The following is a 15,972-nucleotide window of genomic DNA, read 5'->3' on the forward strand; positions in this document are numbered from 1 at the left end:
ACCTCTACACATTGACCCACAGCTCGAGTCAGGAGCCTTGGAGTCAGACTTGTTTCCTCCCTCCCCTTTCCTATCATACCCCATCCACTGGGAAATTCTGTGGTCTACTACTAAATATCCCCCCCATCTTTTATTTATTTATTTTTGAGAGAGAGATTGGCAGAGTGGCAGGCAGAGGGAGAGGTAGAAGCAGGCTTCTGGCTGAGCAGGGAGCCTGACTCAGGGCTTGATCCCAGGACCTGGGATCATGACCTGAGCCAGAGGCAGATGTTTAACCTGGGTGGGGGAGCCACCCAGGTGCCCCCTAACTATCTTTCAAATTCATCTACTTCTTTTTCCTTCCATCCCTGCTCTATCCAAGCCGGCTCATCTCGGGACAAATCAATGGTCTAAGTGTCCTCCTTGCTTTTCCTCTTGCTCTTTTCCAACAAATTCTCCACGTGCGGCCAGAATGCTTTTGCCAAATATAAATACGAGCATGTTAAAACTCTAAGAGGCACATAAAATGAAACCCACGCTTCTCACTGTGGCTTTGTGCTGTCTAGCCTCTAGTGACCATCTCCACCTCTTAGGGAAGAGATGCCTCCCTGAGCTGGTCCACGCCACCGCAGCAGGACTGGCCTCTTTCCAGTTCCCACCCTGGGAATTCCTTCCCACCTTAGAGCCTCTGTCTGTGTCACCCTGTTTCCCCAGAAGGCTTTGCCCATGGCTCTTCAATGGAGAAACTGAGCTTCAAGCTTTTCCTTTCCACAGAGATTTCCCCTGCAACACTCCCTCAGTGGGTCTCCCTAGTTGTTCTTAGACCTAGCCCTGTGTTCATGACCTTCACAGCACTGCTCTCAACTTGCAATTACTTATTTATTTGTCGACATGTTTATTGTCCCTCTCTCCCCCGAGGCATTTCCCCAGAGCCTGGGTCAACTTCCATTTTTCCAACACTGTCCACTTAGCCCAGAGCCTGGTCCCCCATACATATTGAACGAATGGATGAATAGCATGGTGAGTGAAAGACTCACTTTCTGATACACCCTCCCCATTATTAAAAGTGTAATACACTGACTAATTAGCAAAAAATGATTCAGTATACTTTGGTCAGATAAGCTCAGAGGCAGAACAAAGGACCCATGCCTATGAGCCTATGCACACAGCAAATCCTCCAACTCAGGAAGAGAATGCAGACACAAGGCAGGATCTTTGGTCACTTCCAATGACCAGTCACCAAGGACCCCTCGGGCCCCAGGAACCAATGAACTTTGTGAGATGATGTCCTCAGGGTCACCAGCATTTTTTCTTTTTTTTTTAATAAACATATAATGTATTTTTATCCCCAGGGGTACAGGTCTGTGAATCGCCAGGTTTACACACTTCACAGCACTCACCATAGCACATGCCCTCCCCAATGTCCATAACCCCACCCCCTTCTCCCAAACCCCCTCCCCCCAGCAACCCTCAGTTTGTTTTGTGAGATTAAGAGTCACTTATGGTTTGTCTCCCTCCCTATCCCATCTTGTTTCATTGATTCTTTTCCTCCCAAACCCCCTATGTTGCATCCCCACTTCCTCATATCAGGGAAATCATATGATAGTTGACTTTCTCCGATTGACTTATTTTGCTAAGCCTAATAGCCTCTAGTTCCATCCACATCGTCGCAAATGGCAAGATTTCATTTCTTTTGATGGCTACATAGTATTCCATTGTGTATATATACCACATCTTCTTTATCCATTCATCTGTTGATAGACATCTAGGTTCTTTCCATAGTTTGGCTATTGTGGACATTGCTGCTATAAACATTCGGGTGCCCATGCCCCTTCGGATCACTACATTTGTATCTTTAGGGTAAATACCCAGTAGTGCAATTGCTGGGTCATAGGGTAGTTCTATTTTCAACATTTTGAGGAACCTCCCAGGTGTTTTCCAGAGTGGTTGCACCAGCTTGCATTGCCACCAACAGTGTAGGAGGGTTCCTCTTTCTCCACATCCTCACCAGCGTGTCATTTCTTGACTTGTTAATTTTAGCCATTCTGACTGGTGTGAGGTGATAATCTCATTGCGGTTTTGATTTGTATTTCCCTGCTGGTGAGTGATGTGGAGCATTTTTTCATGTGTCTGTTGACCATCTGGATGTCTTCTTTGTAGAAATGTCTGTTCATGTCTTCTGTCCATTTCTTGATTGGATTATTTGTTCTTCTTTGGGTGTTGAGTTTGCTAAGTTCGTTATAGATTTTGGATACTAGCCCTTTATCTGATATGTCGTTTGCAAATATCTTCTCCCATTCTGTCAGTTGTCTTTTGGTTTTGTTTACTGTTTTCTTTGCTGTGCAAAAGCTTTTGAGCTTGATGAAGTCCCAATAGTTCACTTTTGTCCTTGCTTCCCTTGCCTTTGGCGATGTTCCCAGGAAGAAGTTGCTGCGGCTGAGGGTCAAAGAGGTTGCTGCCTGTGTTTTCCTCAAGGATTTTGAAGGATTCCTTTCTCACATTGAGGTCCTTCATCCATTTTGAGTCAATTTTCGTGTGTGGTGTAAGGAAATGGTCCAATTTCATTTTTCTGCATGTGGCTGTCCAATTTTCCCAAAACCATTTGTTGAAGAGACCGTCTTGTTTCCATTGGACATTCTTTCCTGCTTTGTCAAAGACTAGTTGACCATAGAGTTGAGGGTCCATTTCTGGGCTCTCTATTCTGTTCCATTGATCTATTTGTTTTTGTGCCAGTACCATGCTGTCTTGATTATGACAGCTTTGTAATAGAGCTTGAAGTCCGGAATTGTGATGCCACCAACTTTGGGTTTCTTTTTCAATATTCCTTTGGCTATTCGAGGTCTTTTCTGGTTCCATATAAATTTTAGGGTTATTTGTTCCATTTCTTTGAAAAAAATGGATGGTATTTTGATAGGAATTGCATTAAATATATAGATTGCTTTAGGTAGCATAGTCATTTTCACAATATTTGTTCTTCCAATCCAGGAGGATGGAACATTTTTTCCATTTCTTTGTGTCTTCCTCAATTTCTTTAATGAGTACTTTATAGTCTTCTGAGTATAGATTCTTAGCCTCTTTGGTTAGGTTTATTCCTAGGTATCTTACGGTTTGGGGTGCAATTGTAAATGGGATTGATTCCCTAATTTCTCTTTCTTCTGTGTTGTTGTTGGTGTAGAGAAATGCAACTGATTTCTGTGCATTGATTTTATATCCTGACACTTTACTGAATTCCTGTGTAAGTTCTAGCAGTTTTGGAGGGGTGTCTTTTGGGTTTTCCACATATAGTATCATATCATCTGCGAAGAGTGAGAGTTTGACTTCTTCTTTGCCGATTTGGATGCCTTTAATTTCCTTTTGTTGTCTGATTGCTGAGGCTAGGACTTTAATACTATGTTGAATAGCAGTGGTGATAATGGATATCCCTGCCGTGTTCCTGACTTTAGCGGAAAAGCTTTCAGTTTTTCTTCATTGAGAATGATATTTGTGGTGGGTTTTTCATAGATGGCTTTGATAATATTGAGGTATGTGCCCGCTATCCCTACACTTTGAAGAATTTTGATCAGGAAGGGATGCTGTACTTTGTCAAATGCTTTTTCAGCATCTATTGAGAGTATCATATGGTTCTTGTTCTTTCTTTTATTAATGTATTGTATCACATTGATTTATTTGTGGGTGTTGAACCATCCTTGCAGCCCTGGAAAAAATCCCAGTTGGTCATGGTGAATAATCCGTTTAATGTACTGTTGAATCCTATTGGCTAGTATTTTGGTGAGAATTTTCCCATCTGTGTTCATCAAGGATATTGGTCTGTAGTTCTCTTTCTTGGTGGGATCCTTGTCTGGTTTTGGGATCAAGGTGATGCTGGCTTCATAAAATGAGTTTGAGGGGGTATAGCTCAGTGGAAGAGCATTTGACTGCATAAAATGAGTTTGGAAGTTTTCATTCCATTTCTATTTTTTGGAACAGTTTCAGGAGAATAGGAATTAGTTCTTCTTTAAATGTTTGGCAGAATTCCCCCGGGAAGCCATCTGGCCCTGGGCTTTTGTTTGTTTGGAGATTTTTGATGACTGTTTCAATCTCCTTACTGGTTATGGGTCTGTTCAGGCTTTCTATTTCTTCCTGGTTCAGTTGTGGTAGTTTATATGTCTCTAGAAATGCATCCATTTCTTCGAAGATTGTCAAATTTGTTTGTGTAGAGTTGCTCATAGTATGTTCTTATAATTGTTTGTATTTCTTTGGTGTTAGTTGTGATCTCTCCTCTTTCATTCATGATTTGATTTATTTGGGTCCTGTCTCTTCTTTTTGATAGTCTGGCCAGGGGTTTATCAATCTTATTAATTCTTTCAAAGAACCAGCTCCTAGTTTCATTGATTTGCTCTATTATTATTATTATTTTTTGGTTTCTATTTCATTGATTTCTGCTCTGATCTTTATTATTTCTCTTCTCCTGCTGGGTTTAGGGTTTCTTTCTTGTTCTTTCTCCAGCTCCTTTAGGTGTAGGGTTAGGTTGTGTACTTGAGACCTTTCTTGTTTCTTGAAAAAGGCTTGTACCACTATATATTTTCCTCTCAGGACTGCCTTTGTTGTGTCCCACAGATTTTGAACTGTTGTATTTTCATTATCATTTGTTTCCATGAAGTTTTTTCAATTCTTCTTTAATTTCCTGGTTGACCCATTCATTCTTTAGAAGGATGCTGTTTAGTCTCCATGTATTTGGGTTCTTTCCAAACTTCCTCTTGTGATTGAGTTCTAGCTGCAGAGCATTGTGGTCTGAAAATATGCAGGGAATGATCCCAATCTTTTGATACTGGTTGAGACCTGATTTAGGACCCCGGATGTGATCTATTCTGGAGAATGTTCCATGTGCACCAGAGAAGAATGTGTATTCTGTTGCTTTGGGATGAAATGTTCTGAATATATTTGTGATGTCCATCTGGTCCAGTGTGTCATTTAAGGCCTTTATTTCCTTGTTGATCTTTTGCTTGGATGATCTGTCCATTTCAGTGAAGGGAGTGTTAAAGTCCCCTACTATTATTGTATTATTGTTGATGTGTTTCTTTGATTTTGTTATTAATTGGTTTATATAGTTGGCTGCTCCCACATTAGGGGCATATATATTTAAAATTGTTAGATCTTCTTGTTGGACAGATCCTTTGAGTATGATATAGTGTCCTTTCTCATCTCTTATTATAGTCTTTAGCTTAAAATCTAATTGATCTGATCTAAGGATTGCCACCCCTGCTTTCTTCTGATGTCCATAAGCATGGTAAATTGTTTTCTACCCCCTCACTTTAAATCTGGAGGTGTCTTCGGGTCTGAAATGAGTTTCTTGTAGGCACCATATAGATGGGTTTTGTTTTTTTTTATCCATTCTGATACCCTGTGTCTTTTGATTGGGGCATTTAACCCATTAACATTCAGTGTAACTATTGAGAGATAAGAATTTAGTGCCATTGTATTGCCTGTAAGGTGACTGTTACTGTATATTGTCTCTGTTCCTTTCTGATCTACTACTTTTAGGCTCTCTCTTTGCTTAGAGGCCCCTTTCAATATTTTCTGTAGAGCTGGTTTGGTGTTTGCAAATTCTTTCAGTTTTTGTTTGTCCGGAAGCTTTTAATCTCTCCTTCTATTTTCAATGATAGCCTAGCTGGATATAGTATTCTTGGCTGCATGTTTTTCTCGTTTAGTGCTCTGAATATATCATGCCAGCTCTTTCTGGCCTGCTAGGTCTCTGTGGATAAGTCTACCCTCAATCTAATATTTTTACCATTGTATGTTACAGACTTCTTTTCCTAGGCTGCTTTCAGGATTTTTCTTTTTAAATATTTTATTTATTTGACAGAGAGAGATCACAAGTAGGTAGAGAGGCAAGGCAGAGAGAGAGGAGGAAGCAGGCTCCCCACGGAGCAGAGAGCCCGATGTGGGGCTCGATCCCAGGACCCTGGGATCATGACCTGAGCCGAAGGCAGAGGCTTTAACCCACTGAGCCACCCAGGCACCCCATGCTTTCAGGATTTTCTCTTTGTCACTAAGACTTGTAAATTTTACTATTAGGTGACAGGGTGTGGACCTATTCTTGTTGATTTTGAGGGGGGTTCTATGCGCCTCCTGGATTTTGATACTTGTTCCCTTTGCCATATAAGGGGAATTCTTTCCAATAATTCTCTCCAATATACCTTCTGCTCCCCTCTCTCTTTCTTCTTCTTCTGGAATCCCAATTATTCTAATGTTGTTTCATCTTATGGTGTCACTTATCTCTTGAAGTCTCCTCTCGTGGTCCAGTAGCTGTTTGTCCCTCTTTTGCTCAGCTTCTTTATTCTCTGTCATTTGGTCTTCTATATCACTAATTCTTTCTTCTGCCTCATTTATCCTAGCAGTGAGAGCCTCCATTTTTGATTGACCTCATTAATAGCTTTTTAAATTTCAACTTGGTTAGATTTCTTTTATTTCTCTAGAAAGGGCTTTTATATCTCCTGAGAGGGTTTCTCTAATATCTTCTATGCCTTTTTCAAGCCCAGCTAGAACCATGAGGATTGTCATTCTGAACTCTATATCTGACATATTACCAATGTCTGTATTGATTAGGTCCTTAGCCTTCGGTACTGCCTCTTGTTCTTTTTTTTGTGGTGAATTTTTCCGCCTTGTCATTTTGTCCAGATAAGAGTATATGAAGGAGCAAATAAAATACTAAAAGGGTAGCAAAGACCCCAGGAAAATACGCTTTAACCAAACCAGAAGAGAGACCAAATTGGGGGGGGGGAGAAAGGGGATAACAAGAAGTTCAGGAAAAAAAGAAACAATTAAAAAAAGAAAATGAATAAGAAAAAAAAACAAAAAGGAAAAAAATATATATATTAGATAAACTAGTTAAAAAACGTTAAAAAGGGTAAAAGTTAAAAAAATTCAGCAGCAGAAGAAAAAAAATTTAAAAAAAGCCAACAACAAATTAAATTAACTGCAAGACTAATAAATCATGGGGAGAAAGCCATGAGTTCAGTGCTTTGCTTTCTCCTCCTCTGGAATCTGCTGCTCTCCTTGGTATTGAACCTGCACTCCTTGGTAGGTGAACTTGGTCTTGGCTGGATTTCTTGATGATCTTCTGGGGGAGGGGCCTGGTGTAGTGATTCTCAAGTGTCTTTGCCCCAGGCGGAATTGCACCGCCCTTACCAGGGGCCCGGCCGAGTAATCCGCTCGGGTTTGCCTCCGGGAGCTTTTGTTCCCTGAGTAGAGTTCTGGAGGAGGGAATGAAAATGACGGCCTCCCAGTCTCCGGCCAGGAGGAGCCGAGAGCCCAGGGCCCCACTCCTCAGTGCGCCCTCAGAGAACAGCGCCCAATAACTCCCATCTCCCTGGCCTCGGGATGCACTCCAGCTCACCCAGGCTGCGACCGGTTCAAGGTAACCCCGAGCTGAAAGCTCACTCCTTGGCTCTGTCTCTGTAGCTGGCTTCCCCACTCTAATACCTGTAAGCTCTGCGACACTCAGACACCCCCCATCCTTCTGTGACCCCGCGTGGGCTTCGCCCCGGTTTAGCCTCTGGAGCGATGTCCCTCAGCGGAACAGACTTTTAAAAGTCCTGATTTGGGGCGCTGTTGCTCCGCCGCTTGCCGGGAGCTGGCCCCTCCCCCCGGGGTCTATCTTCCCGTCGCTTTGGATTCACTTCTCCGCCAGTCCTACCTTTCAGAAAATGGTTGATTTTCTGTTTCTAGAATTGCTGTTCTTCTCTTCGATCTCCCGTTGGATTTGTAGGTGTTTGCAATGTTTAGATAAGCTATCTAGCTGATCTCCTACCTGATGTATCCTCAGCCTGCTACTTCTCCGCCATCTTGACTCCTCACCAGCACTTTCAATCAGGCTGATATTTGATTCCATTTTTTTTTTCTGGGACATTCAGAGTCTCCAGACCCCATATCTTCACTGAATTATGAGTTAATTTTTTGGAAGGGGAGTCTTTCTCCATAGACTGCTGCTCAGAGTAGAAATCTATGGTTGCAACCATTTAGCGTCTCAACAAACATGGGACCAGTCCTGCTGCTACTTCCCTGGGAAGTTAACATAAATGTTTATTGACAGTGCTGTCCTCCAGAAAATAGTTGCTGATTCATTGCCTTACACTGAAACCCTGTGTTTTCTCCTTCTCTTCCTTCCTCTTTATAAGGAGACACTCTGACTGAGAGCGCATTTTGGGGACCCACTTGATGTGATGTGGTTTTGGTTGCCTGATCCTTCTTCCATCTGTGGATCGTGGTCCCTGTGACAGCAGGGGGTCAGCCTCCCTCTTTCCTCTGGAAGATCACTCTTCTAGGGACTCAGCAACAATGGAAGTCTTGGGGTTTCTCAGACTAGACGTGAATGGCCCCATGGTGGCAGCGGCCCTCTCAGCGGTCCTCTTGGCCCTCCTGAAGTGGTAAGTCACCCTGCAAGTTCCCACGACCGACCGTGACATTGTCAGCATCAGCCGCCCTGGAGCCTCGCTAGAGCCAGGGCGGGGGATGTGGGAGTGTTTTTCTTCTCTCCTAATCTAGAGGGAGTTGAGTATTAACACAGCTTCAGAATTAAAAGCAAACAGCCAGGTTAATCTTTTGCTAAAATGCATGAGATCGAGGTGTCAGGAAAGGCTGGTGATTCAGTGACTGAGAACGCTACACATAATTAAGTTTGAAAGATGGAAAAAGAAACAAATTGGAAAGGTTTGGGGGGAAGCATTTCCTCGTGTGCGTCATATCTTCTCCCCTTGCTTTTCTGAGATCTGCTCCCCATGATGGGGATACTGTGGATTCAGCCTCTTGGTTCATGGGACATTAAAAACGGGAGGGACGTAGGAACTGTCTGGCATAGTGGGCCACTTTGCAGGAGGACACGGGCAGGGATTTCTGTGGGTTTAAGGACAAAGTGGTGGAACTAATTTTCTAGTTTTCTGCTATTTGGTAGAAGGGAATGGATTCTGGTGATTGGAGTACACGAGACCCTGAAAGGATCTCGGATTTGAACTGAGAGTAGCTTCCTGTTACCTGGTTAATTCCATAGGAGGCTTTCAAAGTCCAGCTCTGCCGAAGACCTATGCCTGTCGAGGGAAAGGCGCACAATATGGGCCCATTTATGCATATGCACCCTGCTGGTTTAACTCACTACAGTCACCCACTCGATCCAAAGCACCTGGATTTATGTGGCTCCGGTTTTTGAGGAGAAAGTGGAAAAATTAATGGAGAACTTGAGTTTGAGCAGAATTTCAATTTATGTTTCCGGTGGTAATAAAGCCTCCCCTAGATTAATAACTGGGAAAGCACTTTGAAAAGCATCAAGCATTATGCAAATGCAAGGTATTATTCTTTTGGAATTTGCATAGCTGAAAATGGAATTCACGTTTGATGTTCTGTGATGATGAAATGACTTCCTGGAAATTGGCTCTGAAACTCAGCTTCAGTCCCAGTGCTGTTTTTGCTTTTTAACTGGTTTAATTATCTTTTGAACTTTTCTCAGTGCAGCTTATCTTGCCTTGAAACCAGCCACATGCAAAACCAGGAGCCACGAGTTGCTCCTCCTACCCCCCACCACCCCACTCATCCATCTCAAAGTATTCCTGTGCTCAGGGATGCCTATACCTCAGTCTGGACACATTGTAGGTGCTTAGTAGATGGCAGCCACCATCATGTATGCTAAAGCAGAGGAAGAGAAGTCTTTAGTGCTTCAGGTACATATATATATTTTTAAAAGATTTTATTTATTTATCTGACAGACAGAGATCACATGTAGGCAGAGACGCAGCAGGCAGAGAGAAAGGAAGGGAAGCAGGCTCCCCGCTGAGCAGAGAGCCTGACACGGGGCTCCATCCCAGGACCCTGAGATCATGACCTAAGTCAAAGGCAGAGGCTTTAACCCACTGAGCCACCCAGGCGCCCCTCGGTATATTTTAAATTTCTTCTTCATAGGATTATGAATCTATTTTCCCATCAATAGCTATGCTCTGACTGTGGTTCTCAAAGTATGTCCCGTCTGAATCCTCCAGGCCGTTTCACAGCATTAATGTTGGTATTAGACACTTTTCTACACGTTTCTGTCTCTGTTGTGTGTGTTTTTTTCACCCCCCTCAGCTCCCGGCTCAGTGCCTGACTTATAGTATGGCCTCGATTAATGTTTGATGAACGAATGAGTGAACTGCATACGTTAGTGTCCTTCTGGTCATGGAAAGGGGCATGTGTCCTGACTGATAAGCTGCTGTAACTGGATGGGTATCATTCTTGTAGATCAGGAAGTCGCAGACAATAACACCGCACCATTCAGCAAGGCAGCTGTGCGATCCACTCCTGGGGCCATATTAATAACCTCGAGCAAAGACACAGATTAGATAAAAGCATGAAGCAGCCATGGTAAACAGGAAGTGAAAGCTGACTTCCGTTTGTTATCTTAAAAATATTTGTTGATCTGTTAATGTATGCCAGGCCTGGAGTAGAGGCTTTCTGGTACAAGGTCAGGAAACAGGGGGTCGGGATCGGATGCCCGAGGCAGGGGGAGACATGGAGGCTCTGGGGTAAGCATGGTGTCTGGAGGGAATCATGCTGAAGGAGAGCAGGCAGCAGAAGACAGTGGCTGCAGTCGTGACTCTAGAGCTCCAGGGTCCATCCCTTGATCCAGCTCAAGGTGACCATTCTTGCTCTCAAGCCTCCTCTTCCAGGCAAGGCTATAGGGATCCTCTTAGCAACTGACGCCGGCTTGAATGAGGTGGGATCTCTCCTCCTGCTTCCTTCTCCTGAGGGGTACTTGTGGAGAGAGAGCAGTGCTCAGGGAGAGCTGGGAGTAGACAGATCCCCATAGCCATCTTGCTCCCAAGAAGACACTGTGGAGGATGGCTCATTTTGATCATTCAAACTCCTTTGCCTTTCCTTTGAGAGTCATCTTTGCCATTGGGTCATATAAGAGTGTCAGGGAGAGCCCAAACTCTGAGAAAGTAGAATTAGGAGGTTTGCGTCTTGCCTTGCGCATTGGCCTGTGAGTTCCTGCCAGGGAGGGGTGAGGTCTCATGGCTCACTGCAGTTCCAGAAATCTCTATCCATGGCACATATGTCCTTCTAGCATTTGGTTTAATGGCAGTAAAGGTAAGAAGTACACATTCATGAGCCCAGCACCCAGGACTTAGGGTTTGGCTCTTGCCTCTTTCAGTGGCTTCCTCTCCCCCATAACCTGTTCTGAAAGTGGTCGTGTTGCTGCCTGTGTCCTTCCATGCTTGGAATTCCCTTCCTCTTCTCTTTCCTTCAGTGCTCAGGTCAGGGGCATCTCCTCAGGGGAGCTCTTCCTCTTTGTCCAGAGCACTTAGGAGTCCCCACTCAGTGCTGCTTTTATCACATCTCCCATCACACTCCCCCCATACCCCGGTGCCTAGCCTGTGGCACTGGTGCATTGCAAATGCTAGCTGACGGCTAATTCCAGCCTCTGATCTCTGTTGGTATTTTTCTTGCTGGTTCTTCTCTTAGCCTTCCCAGATCACTACAGATCTTAACAGTTGTGCCCACACGAGTCACCCCTTTTCCTGAAAGCCTGTTGTGTTTTCAGTTTGTACCAACTCAGTGACCCCTTTTTAAATTGTTGCTGTAGGCCCAGACGCACTGTCAAACAGAGACCATGAGGTCTACTAATAAAGACTTCTTAATCATGAAATGCATATGTGAATTTGAAAGAAGAAAGCAAAAGAGTCAATTTCATTCAAAAAGAGACCATTATAAAACAGGCACAGTATATTTCTATAGTTTTCCTCAAAGTGCATTTGACACAATTTTCAACAACACGTATTTAAATCAACAGTTGATGGGGTATCAGGAGATCAAGGCTGCCCCACTGGGGCTGGAGCTGGAGCTGGAGCAGACATGTAGAATATATTAGCCAGAAGTACATGAAACACACACAAAGGTGATTAGCTCACATGACAAGATATTTTCAAAGCTCATTTTTTTTCTGGGTAAAATTGTTTGAAAGTTTTACTTCTGGAAAAGATTTAATGTATAAGAAGTAAGTTGTATGAACTGAATATTGCTAGAGACAACTTTAACTTCTAGTGTATTTAAACTTTCAAGCACACCTAATACTTGGCAGCTGGATTCCCGAAGGCAAAGATTGCTTTATTCTTTAAAAGAACATAAGGAAGTGGCCCAAATATTAACACCGGTTTTTCTTCCTTGGTGGGATTATGAGTGATTTCTATTTCTTTTTTTAGTCTTTTGACAGCTTCCATATTTCTTTCATGCATATGAGTTACTGAGCAAAAAATACAAAATAAAAAAAAGAGAGAAACTTTACTAAAAAGAAGAGGAAATTGCTCTTCTCCAGTAGTGAAGAGGAAACCAGTTTTATGCTTTGGGCGTGGAAGTCTTCAGGATGATAATCTCATTATTTCTACCAATATAGTAGAATGTACAAGGGGAATTTGGAGTGATGGGAGAGCTTTTTGGCTAATTAGGCAGTGCAAAAAGTAAGCTGTAATGGTTCCATTAAGTAGCTAAACAGTCGAAGAAGGTAAATGTATGAATACACTGGAAGGTGAGAAGGGCTGTCTTGGAAAGAGGCAAAGGCTTTTAATGCCAGGCTGCATTTAAAGCTCAGGAGCCCAAGACTCAGAAGGTATGAATCAACTGGTTGTTAAAACAGGAATCAGGCTGCTTTAGGGTTCTGATCAAGGCTCATTCTAAGACCAGGTTAAGGTAAAATGTTACTGGTGATAATTTTTAAAAAATAATTTATTTATTTATTTGACAGAGATCACAAGTAGGCAGAGAGGCAGGCAGAGAGAGAGAATGGAGGAAGCAGGCTTCCCGCTGAACAGAGAACCTGATGTGGGGCTTGATCCCAGGACTTTGGGATCATGACCCAAGCCAAAGGCAGAGGCCTTAACCCACTGAGCCACCCAGGTGCCCTGTTACTGTTACTTGTTAAGACTTACAACTATAATGAAAATCACTGGACCAGAAAGTATCATGGTATCTCTTGGTCCAAGAGAGCTTGCTTTACATACGGGAAGACTAGATTCTAATTCTAAGCCCAGACTCTATCCAGTAGTCTAGATAATCTAATCCTAGACCATATTCAGAAGAAACCATATCTCCCTGGGAGGCAAGGAAGACTTAATATCCACCAATCACTTGACATAAAACATTGCACTAACAGAATGGAGCAAAAAAAAAAAAAAAAAAAAATCCCATATAATCATCCCAATAGATGCAGAAAAAGCATTTGATAAAATTCAACTTCCTTTTCTGTTAAAGATTTTCAATGGATTAGCTATAAAAGGAATATACCTCAGTATGATAAAGACTGTATATGACAAGCCCACAGCTAACTTTATACTTGACAGTGAAAAGATGAAAACCTTTCTCTAGGATCAGAATAAGACAAGGATGCCCACTCTCACCATTCCTATTCATTATAAAGCCAGAAGTGTTAGCCAGAGCAATTAGGCAAGAAAAAGAAATAATAGGCATCCTAAGAGGAAAGAAAAATGTAAAACTGTTTGTTCATAGATGACATGATCTTATGTATAGAAAATGCTAAAGACTACATCAAAAAGCTATTAGAGTTAATAAATGCATTCTGTACAGTTGCAGGATACAAAATGAAACATACAAAAATCAGCTGCATTGCTTTATACTGGCAACAAACTATATGAAAAGAGATTTAAAGAAAACAATCCCAGTTACAATAGCATCAAAAATAGTAAAATACTTAGGAATAAATTTATCCATGCAGGTAAAAGATCTGTACACTGAAAATTATGACATTGATGAAAGAAACTGAAAAAGATACAAATAAAAGGGAAGAGACCCAGTGATCATGGGTTAAAAGAATTAATATTGTTAAAATGTCCCTACAACCCAGAGTAATCTATAGATTGAATGTAATCCTATCAAAATTCCAATAGCATTTTCCATAGAAATAGGAAAAAATATCCCGACATTTTTATGCCACAAAAGCAATCTTGAGAAAGAAAAACAGAGCTAGAAACATCACCCTTCTGGATTTCAAACTATATGACAAAGCTGTAGGGTCAAAATGGTATGTTCTGCATAAAAACAGACATATAGACCAACGGAATAGAAGAAAACATGCAGAAATAAACTCATGCTTATATGCTCAATTAATTTTTGACAAAGGAGCCAAAAACACAGAATGGAAAATGCATAGTGTCTTCAATAAACGATGTTGGGGAAACTAGATAAGAACATGCAATAGAATGAAACTGGACCCTTATCTTATACCACAGCAAAAAATAGCTCAACGTGGATTAATGACTTAAATGTAAGACCCGACACTGTAACATTCCTAAAAGAAAACAGAGGGTATAGCCTTTTGATAGTGGTCTTGACAACAATTTTTTTTTATATGACACTAAAGGCACAAGCAACAAAAGCAAAAATAAACAAGTGAGACCACATCAAGCTAGAAAGCTTCCACACAAGGAGAACACTTAGTAAAGTGAAAAGACAACCTACAGAATGGGTGAAAATATTTGCAAACCGTATATTTGAACAGGGGTTAATATCCAACATATATAAGGAACTCACACAACTTAATAGCAACAAAACAACCCGATCAAAAAATGGGCAAAGGGACACAACAGATGTCTTTTTCAAAGAAGACATACTAATGGTTAACAGGTATAGGAAAAAGTGATCAACATTACTAATTGCAACAGAAATGGCAAATCCAAGCCAAGAGTAGTCACCTCAACACTTGTTAGAATGACCATCATGTAGAAGACAAAAGATAACAAGAGTTGGCGAGCACGTGGAGAAAAGGGAACTTTCAGGCACTGTTGGTGGAACACAGATTGGTGCAGCCACTATGGAAATAGGGAAGTCCCTCAAAAAATTAAAAACAGGGCCACCACGTGATCCAGCACTCCCACTGCTGAGTACATATCCAAAGGAAATGAAATCAGCATCTTGAAGGGATATCTGCACTCACAAGTTTGTTGCAGCGTTATTCACAATAGCCAAAAGATGGAAGCAACTTTAAGTGTTATTGACCCATGGATGGATAAATTGTGAACCAAATGGACAAGCTATATTATTCAGCTTTAAAAAAGAGGGAAACCCACCATTTGTAACAATGTGGATGAGCTTGGAGGGTATTATGTTACATGAAATAAGCCAGACACAGAAAGACAAATATGGCATGATCTCACATAGATGTGGAATCAAAAAGTTGACTCATGTAAGTCGCGAGTAGAATGGTGGTTGCCTGGGGCTGGAGGGTGGGGGGGATGGGGAGATGTTGGTCAGAGAGTACAAACCTTCAGTTATAGGACGAACAAGCTCTAGAGACCTAATGTACAGCTGGGTAACTGCCGTTAGTAATAATGTCGAATACATGAAATTTCCTAAGAGGTTAATCTTAAGTGTTCTCACCACACACACACACACACACACACACACACACACACACACAATGGTAACTATGTGAGGTGATAGAAGAGTTAGTTAGCTTTATTGTGGTAATCATTATACAGGTATACCTATTTCAAACACCAAGTTGTATACCTTAAATATATATAATTTTCATTTGTCAATCTTACATCAATATGCTTAAAACAAAACAATAGATACCATTGGGCTGGTTTCAAGGTGAGAAACCTTGAATTTGTCAGAGCAAGGAAGCCACGTAGTATTATCAGAAGGAGAGAGAAAGAGGTATAATCAGAGGGAGGGAGAGAGACGTGTCTAGCTGCAGAATAAGGGTATTTGAAGATCAGTTTGGCTACCATTTTCCAAGTTCTGTTCCTAAAAATGTTTGGGGAATGAAGTAGGCAGTAACCTTCTTGGAGATTCATAGCCTATCAAAGGTCCCAAAAGTTCTGCAGTCAAGAAATGTTTAACTTCACTTAACCCAGTTTTCCTAAGTTTATTGGATTAAGAAATGCTATGTATGGCTATGGTGAAGAGCAATCTCGACCAGCTAAGATATTCCCTTGCAAAGAGCAATCAGATGTGTTGGTGCTGGTCAGGCAGCTA

At 41.9% G+C, this 15,972-nt stretch overlaps 1 protein-coding gene across 1 annotated transcript in view; it reads left to right on the forward strand.

Moving 5' to 3' along the window:
- Window positions 1-15,972, forward strand: part of TBXAS1 (thromboxane A synthase 1) — a 166,364-nt gene that overhangs the window by 6,992 nt on the left and 143,400 nt on the right. Inside the window, exon 2 of the mRNA XM_059172016.1 lies at window positions 8,136-8,384. Coding sequence (XP_059027999.1) covers window positions 8,296-8,384 — 89 coding nt within the window. The 5' untranslated portion in view covers window positions 8,136-8,295. The remainder of the gene's footprint in view (window positions 1-8,135; window positions 8,385-15,972) is intronic.

This window comes from Mustela lutreola, chromosome 4 (genome assembly GCF_030435805.1).
Source record: "Mustela lutreola isolate mMusLut2 chromosome 4, mMusLut2.pri, whole genome shotgun sequence".
Lineage (NCBI taxonomy): Eukaryota > Metazoa > Chordata > Mammalia > Carnivora > Mustelidae > Mustela > Mustela lutreola.